Consider the following 8,516-nt stretch of genomic DNA (forward strand, 5'->3'; position numbering starts at 1 on the left):
TCATCCATAGCAATCATATTACAGGTTTGGTACTTGGAAATGTCGATCCTATCAATAAAGGACTTGAATTCAAGTGCACATTTAATAACTTCAGCATCTTCCAGCTTAAACAGTGTTGTTGATCTTCTTAGGGACAGTTCATACCGTTGAAGGAAACCGTCCAACCAGTGTTGTAATGCTTTGAATATCTCCTGAGACCATTTCAAACTCTGGTGCCATTGAAAGGGCAAATGCTTGAATATCAGCCCTGCACACAACCAAGGCCTTTGCTCTCCTGTCAGCAATCCATTCACCAATGAGGATCTCCAAGTCAGGATATAAGGGTTGCCGACCTGATCCAGATCTGCTCTTTTTCCCTTTTCCCTCATCCACCTGTTGATTGAGTTATTATAATCTGATCTCCATTTTCTGACCATTCGGAGATCCAAAAGTTTTTCTTTACAGAAAACTGCAAGATTCTTGCCATGTGACTATTCTACAATTGCTTTCTTGTACTCAACAGTATAGCTCTTCCTTTTTGTACTCATATCTGGGGTTCAAAACAGACAGAATAATAAAATTATGACCATTAGTTCTTTTCACTCCATCATGCCCCTCAATAATGTTTTAACCCCATCATGCTCCCTGAGTGCTCCTTCTATCCTCCATCATGCCCCCTGGTTCTTCTTTTATCCTCCATCATGCCCCTTTTATCCTCCATCATGCCCCGTCACTCCCGCTTACATATCAGGTTTTTATGTTGTTCTGCCTCAGCTCTCCTCCCCAGCACTGCTCTCAATGGCGCCAGCAAGCAAATCATTGGGGAAGAACAGGATGACGAGATCACTGCTGCAGCTCTGATAGGATGCAGCTTGGAGCTTGGCGTGCATTTCACCAAGGGGGCGGGGGGTGAGGGGGGAGGCGGTGCATACAGAGGGTACCGTAATGTAGCGTATAGTGCAGGGGATCACCTTCACTACAGTAGCAATCTCAATAGGGCTTATTTTCGGGGGAGGGCTTATTTTAGAGGAATCTTACACAGTAAGGGAAGGGCTTATTTTCGGGATAGGTCTTATTATTGGGGAAATATGGTAGCGATGGTACAATTACTATGGCTGGCTGGCTGATTGAATGAGAATGTAGATATTTGCCACTTGTTGGGAGGTAGGGGTAGGGTATTTAGATTTTATTAGGGATTATGTTCCACCAACACAAGTCAGATACATGTAGGAGACTGAAAGGTAGAGGGAAAAGCATGGATGTGAAAGGCAGAAGATTTGAGTTTTGAGTTTAGCTTTGTCATCAATTCAACAATATTACCTTGGAATGTCAATTACCTAGTAAACTTCCTCTTTTTATTATCATTATTAACATATTAACATATTAAACATATAACATATTAAACTAGATGATATTTAAGGACTTATCCCAACTTTTATATCTATACTGTCAAAATTGTTTCAGAAAAAGTGGTCTTTGCAACCTGAACTCTATGAAATGATAAAAATCTGGTGCTACTCTATATTTCCAATTAATTTAATCCCCCACCCCACCCCACCCTCTCTCTCTGTCTCTGCCTCTCTCTATATATATATTCACATATATACATATATATGTATACACACATAAATACATCATTAATATTTCCCCATATATATGTATATGTATGTGATTTTTGGATATTATATTAATGAATCCTTGTTTTTCAAAGGTTTAGTGATTTGCCCATATTACTGTACCTAAGTGTTCAAATTAGACATTGAATCTCTGTGTTATTGAGTTCTGCTACGATACTTTGTCTATTACACCATTGCTTGTTGTATAAGAAATAGCACTGCTGATAAGTGATGAGTTGATATTGTACCCACCTAAAGCAATATTATTTTCATTCCACCATATTCTTCTCTAGTCTCACAAACTTTTAAATTGAACATGCTAATATTTATTTCTTTCCTGCAAAGGGAGGTATACTTTTCTCTTGTGGAAAAATCAATTCAATTAATAATTCTTTAAGGAATATGAAGTCCCATGTGTATTTCTACTCCCAAAAGACCAAGAAGGCACCTTAATGACCCAGTCAGAGAATCAGTATTAAGTATCCTGAGATTCGTAGCTAGGAACAAGGAATAGTGTCCTCAAATAAAAATGTATCAAAAATAATTTTCTTTATCAAAGCTGACAAAACATGAAGTTGTTCTTCCCTGGATATTGGCTTGCCTAAATGAGGTAAGAATTGTTTGGTAGTCATATTGCAGCTATTTTGACTAAGATTCTAAATCTTCCTATAATTGTTTTAAGATTACCTATGTGGCATTGCCATGATTGCCTTTCTCAGAAAAGCAAACAAATTACCGTCACTGAAAGTCAAATAGATATTTGAGTATTTATTTAACAAAATTGATTCAACTTGGATAAATCAAATATCTACATTCTTTTATGGGATCTCAGAGACTGAATCAATAACATTATTACCTAAACTTTCTACTTCATTCTAAAATTCATTCTTAGAGCACTGGTGAATGATATTGATAGGATGCAGCTTCCACTGGAGAGGTGGTGATGAGGTGTGGTAGCAACCCTCAGGCTATTTGGCCCTGAGAATGCTATAGTTCCAGAAACAATGATCAGGTAATAATCTGTTGGTCAGTGATAATAAAGTTTCTGCGACCATAATGAAGGGCATATTAAAACACTCTTCAACCCCACCTCTTAGAGATGGGCTCAACCCTGCAAATTCTTTTGAGATACCTCTGAACACTAGTCTTTGACCCCCAACCTCAAAAGGTCCCTTATGAATTTCAACAATCTGATACTACAAATCTATGATTTCATCCTCAAAATAAAATTAAATTTAAGACCTACATTTGAAATGTACTGATCTTCACATTTTATTCCCCTACTTTGTCATTCTCATTATACATATTGATTTTTGAGAATCTGACCCTGAACTTCACATGCATTTTCTGAACCCAAATATTTGCATATGCCATTTCCCACATCTAGAATTCAGTCTACACAATTCTGACTCTTAGAAGCATTTACACCCCGCCCCCCCATTCAAATCCCAAGAAGCCATTTTCTACCCAAAGAATTTTCTGGGATTCATTTCTCTCTACCCTCCCCCCACCCTGAATTCTTCCTTGTATTTACTTGTGTCCATTCTGTGTCCCCTGGGAGTGGGGAAACAAAGCAGTGAAGAGGTCCTCTAGGACCTTAGAGTGAGTCTGTTTTAATAATCTGTCAATGATTCTAAAGTCTTCTGGCTTTAGAATCAGTGATCCCAGTGGCTCTTTACCTTCCAATGACATTGTTCTAACAATCTGTCCATCAATGACTATAAAAGTCTTTTAGCCTAGAAATATAATAATATTTCTTACCTTTGATTTTAGGAATGATATATCAGTGATCCAGAGGCTCTCAAACAGCCGAAGGTTATTGTTCTAAAAATCTGTTAGATTCTACTGAGAAGATTAAATGATTATATTATTATCAAATAAAACTTTCAAAAGGTAAAGGTCCAAACATGATGTATTCCAATCCAAGGGTTCTCCCAAGTTGAAGCTGAAAGGGAGATGATAGAGCATAGGCCTCATATCCTGCTGTTTATGTTTTTCTTAGATGCTAGCATTTGGTACAGTTTTTCTTCTGCCCCCTCTCTAAAAATATCATTTGAAATCTTAATGTAAGACAAGGAAATTTAAGAGAGGTAGGGTAGTTACCTTAAGGAAAAGGGAAAAAAGTCTTACTCTGTTATCCTTGTGTAGGAGGTTAGAGGGACAAAAACACAGAGATGGAGTGACAGAGATATAGAGAAAGAGATAAAGAGTGACAAAGAGACAGGGGAAAGGAGAAAGACATGAAGGGAGAAAAGAAGAGAGAAAGAGAAAAAGAGGATAAAGACAGAGACAAATTGAAAGAAAGGTTGATACAGACACAATTTACAATCAAAAACAGTGAGAAATGGGCAACTAGTTGATACATGGATAGAACACTAAGCCTGGAATCAGAGCCCTAGAAGAAAACTGCACAGAAATCTGGAGACTGGCTTATAGGATATTTCATTTGAACAGACATTAATTGTGAAACAACTTGAATGGTTCAAATATAATGGAATTTCTAGAAAAGAATTATCTCTGACCATTCCACTAAGGCAGATCAGAGATGTTTTATTCTTTAGCAGAAGATTTTCGCAAGTTTCAGTGGAAAAACTAATCACACAATGATAATCTATAATCTTAATTTATTCAATGTAATAGAATATCCAAAAAGATTTTTTTTTTCAAATAAAGCTTGCGCTAATCTAATTTCTGAATCTTTAAACTAAGTAACTTTGGAGCTTTGGGACTTATTGTTGGTTAAGCCCAAATGAGCATAAACTATTTTTCCCCTATTTATATATGAAATTATTAGAACACTGCTTTTCACAAAATATTTATTCATGTAAAATATTTTAATTACTCAGTCAATTTTTAAAGCCTTTTTATAATATCAGATGCAGAATTCTGAAGTTTATATTTGAAAAAAATGCATTTTTTTTTGTTTTGCCCAATGGAATATTGAGTTCCCTGTATTATTATATGTTTCAAGGAATATGTGTGAATTGGTAAGAATTTATTTTTTAACACAAAAATATTCCCATTGACTTTTTACCTCCTGTGTTTTATTCGCAGTCATCAACTTTCTATTTTCCTATGTATCTGAGAATGGTAGAGATTAGTGGATGTAACTGACATGTCCAGTCACATAGATATGTTCAATTTTATTTTACCCTGAGTATGTCTAAATATGGAGTCAAATAGATTCAATTAAACTTTTGAAGCATTGTAGTTCAGTTTTCTTATTACTTTCTTTTGAATCTTAAATTCAAATACATCCTCTTTAGTAATTATTTAAAATTATTTTCTGTAGTTTTAAGCACACATCTTGGGTTACAGTAAATAGGTAATAAGTTTTCAACTGACTAACTGTGAAACAGAACTCAGTTTCTGATGATAAGGTCAACACTATCAAAAGATTGTTACATTGAAAGATAGAGGAGGGATTTTTGAAATGAATTTTGTCAAGAATCATATTTATCAGGTCAGTGGTTGTGTGTGAAAATCTTGCAGTGGATTACAGAAAGGAAGACTTTACATTAAAGTTTCCATCAGTGACATTAAGAAAATACTGGTCACAAATGTATTGGGAAATACATTTATAATCAACATGAGAAGACATCTATATTTTTAAATCTCATTATTCACATTAATTTTCACTGAAAAATAAAAAGAAAAATACATTGTTCTGTATTTATATTTTTTGTCATTAACATGTAATTGAATTTGATTATGTGGATCTACTGCTGATGTGAAAGAAAAGCTTAAAATTAAATGAATAGTCTGCTTCTCTTGACATGTCCTTGGCTCAGGGAATCCCAATCCAAAAGTTTATAAAAATTAAGCAAATGTATAGCATCTACTATTATAGGGATTATAAACATCAACATATTAGAGAGTTTCACTATTAACTAATTGAACATATTCATATATATTTATTTTTGGTGAATTTATTTTTCATGTAGATGGGAAATGCCATTAAAAAGTAGATGAGAAACTTTGGCAGAAGGAAACCTACATGTTTCAGGAATCTTTATTTTACTGAAGTTATTTTTCAGTTATATATGACTTTTTGTGACACCATTTAGGGATTTCTTGACAAAGATACTAAAGTGCTTTTTCATTTCTTCTCCAATTCATTTTACAGATAAGGAAACTGAGGGAAACAAGGTTAAGTGCTTTTCCGGGGGTCACAGAGCTGGTAAGTGTCTGTAGATGATTTTGAACTCAGAAAAAGGAGTTTTTCTGACTCCACCAGGGCACTCTATGCACTATGCCATCTTCAATCTACATCATCTCAAGAACTTATTAAAAATTCAATATTAGGAAGGTGTAAATACAAAATCAAATTGGAAGTAGCTTTCCTTTTGTGGAAAGGGGAATAATGTATGTACATGAAGTAAAGAAAATAATATTATTTTAATTAAAAGTAACTAACATGAACAAACTGACTCAGAGATCTCACTTCAAGGCTTTTTAAAAAATTAGATCAATGAAAATATTCATAAGAACAGTTTTATCTTTCTAAAGGATTAGAAACTATCAATGGAGTAATGACAAAAATGTCATGAATAGAAATGACAATAGGGAAAATTTATGATAAATTATATTATTCTACATTATGACAAGAAAAATTCTGGAAATCATAAGACTTATGAAGTTATATAGAATGAATTATGATTGTGACAGTAAAAACTTCAAATAAATGTCAAAGCTTTTTGCTGTCATTGAAATGTAATAATTAATATTGGCAATTCATAGCCATTCCACTGCCACCAAAAATCATAGAATAATTATCATTAAGGGAACCTGAATTAGTGACCAATGAAAAATATTCAAACATGTTGTAGAAACAATATAACACATTATTTCAGATTGTAAAAACAGAATACTTGCTGAATAACTACCAAAAACATAACTGGATAATTACAACTGTTGATCATAAGCAACCGTCTTTCATGGATCCTATAGAGGACAAATCCAAGGAACAAACTCAAAATGTTCTAAGATAATCCATTTAATAAAATTTATTGAAGTGGACAATTATTATAGTCTAATATATAAATAATTACCAAGATATGATATCCATTACCAAAAATAGCATGCATTTGTCCCAGGTGTCTATTATCGTTTAGATTTTTATATGAAAGCTTTTACAAACATAGCAAAGGAAATCAAACTTATGTGGTAATTAGTTTAGGAAAATGTATAATCATGCTTATCCTATCCATTATAGAAACTATGCTGCAAATGCTTTCAATCAGTTTAAAGTAAATGCAGTCATTTCTTGATAGTTTTAATGAACTATAGATAGCAACTTATGTTAAGTGTCTTAAAATATTTGATAGACATTAAATATAAAAGAATAATAGCATGCCTTTTTGTTTTTAGGCTAAGATCAAGCATAGGAAAGTAACAGCCCTATGACTTATTACATAATCATTTCTGTCATTAACAAATTATTATTATTCTTTTGTAGGGTAATGTGAACTAATCTCTCCTATTATGGAAGCAAGATTCCAGAAAAAAGCAACATGATTTAATCTTGAATGACATTTTATTGGATACACCAAAGGGCCATTAATACAGAAATATTTGATATGGCAACATGGAATCACACTGGTTTTGTGAAAGAATTCTTTCTTGTTGGACTGACTGAAATCCCAGAATTGCAGGTCCCTCTCTTCTTGCTTTTCTTTGTCATTTATATTGTCACTCTGGTAGGAAATTGGGGAATGATCATAATTATCTGGATGAATGCCCAACTTCACACCCCCATGTACTTCTTCCTCAGCAACCTTTCCTTATGTGACATTTGTTACTCTACTGTCTTTGCTCCCAAAATGTTAGTGAATTTTCTAGTAGAGAACAAAGTAAGTTCATTTGCCAGTTGTGTTTTACAAAGTTTCTTTTTTGGTATGTTTGTCACCACTGAGGGCATCCTCCTCTCTATGATGGCATATGACCGTTATGTAGCCATTGCCAATCCATTGCTTTATACAGTTATTATGACTCAAAGAGTTTGCATTTTGATGGTTCTTGTGTCTTACTTAGGGGGTTTAATTAATTCATTGACCCACACAATCGGTTTGCTCAGGTTGAATTTCTGTGGCCCCAATGTGGTAAATCATTATTTCTGTGACATCCCAGCTCTTTTGAAGCTGTCTTGTTCTGATTCACACATCAATGAGATGCTAGTTTTAGTTTTCTCAGGAGTGATTGCAATGATTACTTTCATAATCATCATGGTGTCCTACATCCATATCCTCATAGCTATCCTGAGAATCAAATCAACTGAAGGGAGACGCAAAGCTTTCTCTACCTGTGCATCCCACTTGACAGCAGTGACATTATTGTATGGTTCTCTGACTTTCAGTTACATTCAGCCAAGTTCTCAGTATTCCCTGGAGCAAGAGAAAATATCTGCTGTATTTTATACACTCATAATACCTATGTTAAATCCCCTAATTTATAGTTTGAGAAACAAGGAAGTAAAGGATGCTGCAAAGAGGTCAATCACTTGGAAAAATCCACATAACTGATTTATTCCTTAAATTAACCATGACAAAATAATAACAATAATGTGAAAAAATATTTTTTTCTTTTAATGTCATTTTAGTGATACCATCAGATTTAATGATAAATTCGTATGTAATTATGGACTTTCTTGGGAAAATCAGGGGAAATAAGACTTTTAAACACCTACTATGTTCTGGTAACTATGTAAATATCATCTTATTTGATATGCACAATGATTTTGCTAGGTAGATGTTGTTATAATCAGTTTATAATTAAGAAAAGTGAGGTAGACCAAGATTGAGATTTCCTCATTGTTACACTGATGTAAAATATGTAAGGCTGAATTTGAACTCAAGTATCCCTGATTGCAGACTTAGTACTATAATCATAATACCATCTAACTGAACAATATTATAATTAAAA

At 33.7% G+C, this 8,516-nt stretch overlaps 1 protein-coding gene across 1 annotated transcript; it reads left to right on the forward strand.

The window, feature by feature from the left end:
* Positions 1–7,174: 7,174 nt before the first annotated feature.
* On the forward strand, positions 7,175–8,116 carry LOC127541567 (olfactory receptor 1052-like). Its single transcript, XM_051966793.1, has one exon. It carries the CDS (start codon positions 7,175–7,177, stop codon positions 8,114–8,116), a length of 942 nt encoding a protein of 313 aa, XP_051822753.1.
* The last annotated feature ends 400 nt before the right edge of the window (positions 8,117–8,516 follow it).

The sequence above is a fragment of the Antechinus flavipes genome, chromosome 6, assembly GCF_016432865.1.
Source record: "Antechinus flavipes isolate AdamAnt ecotype Samford, QLD, Australia chromosome 6, AdamAnt_v2, whole genome shotgun sequence".
Lineage (NCBI taxonomy): Eukaryota > Metazoa > Chordata > Mammalia > Dasyuromorphia > Dasyuridae > Antechinus > Antechinus flavipes.

Bases quoted from the DNA above. Each gene is read 5' to 3' on its own strand.
- LOC127541567 (XM_051966793.1), top strand. From the start codon at position 7,175: ATGGCAACATGGAATCACACTGGTTTTGTGAAAGAATTCTTTCTTGTT.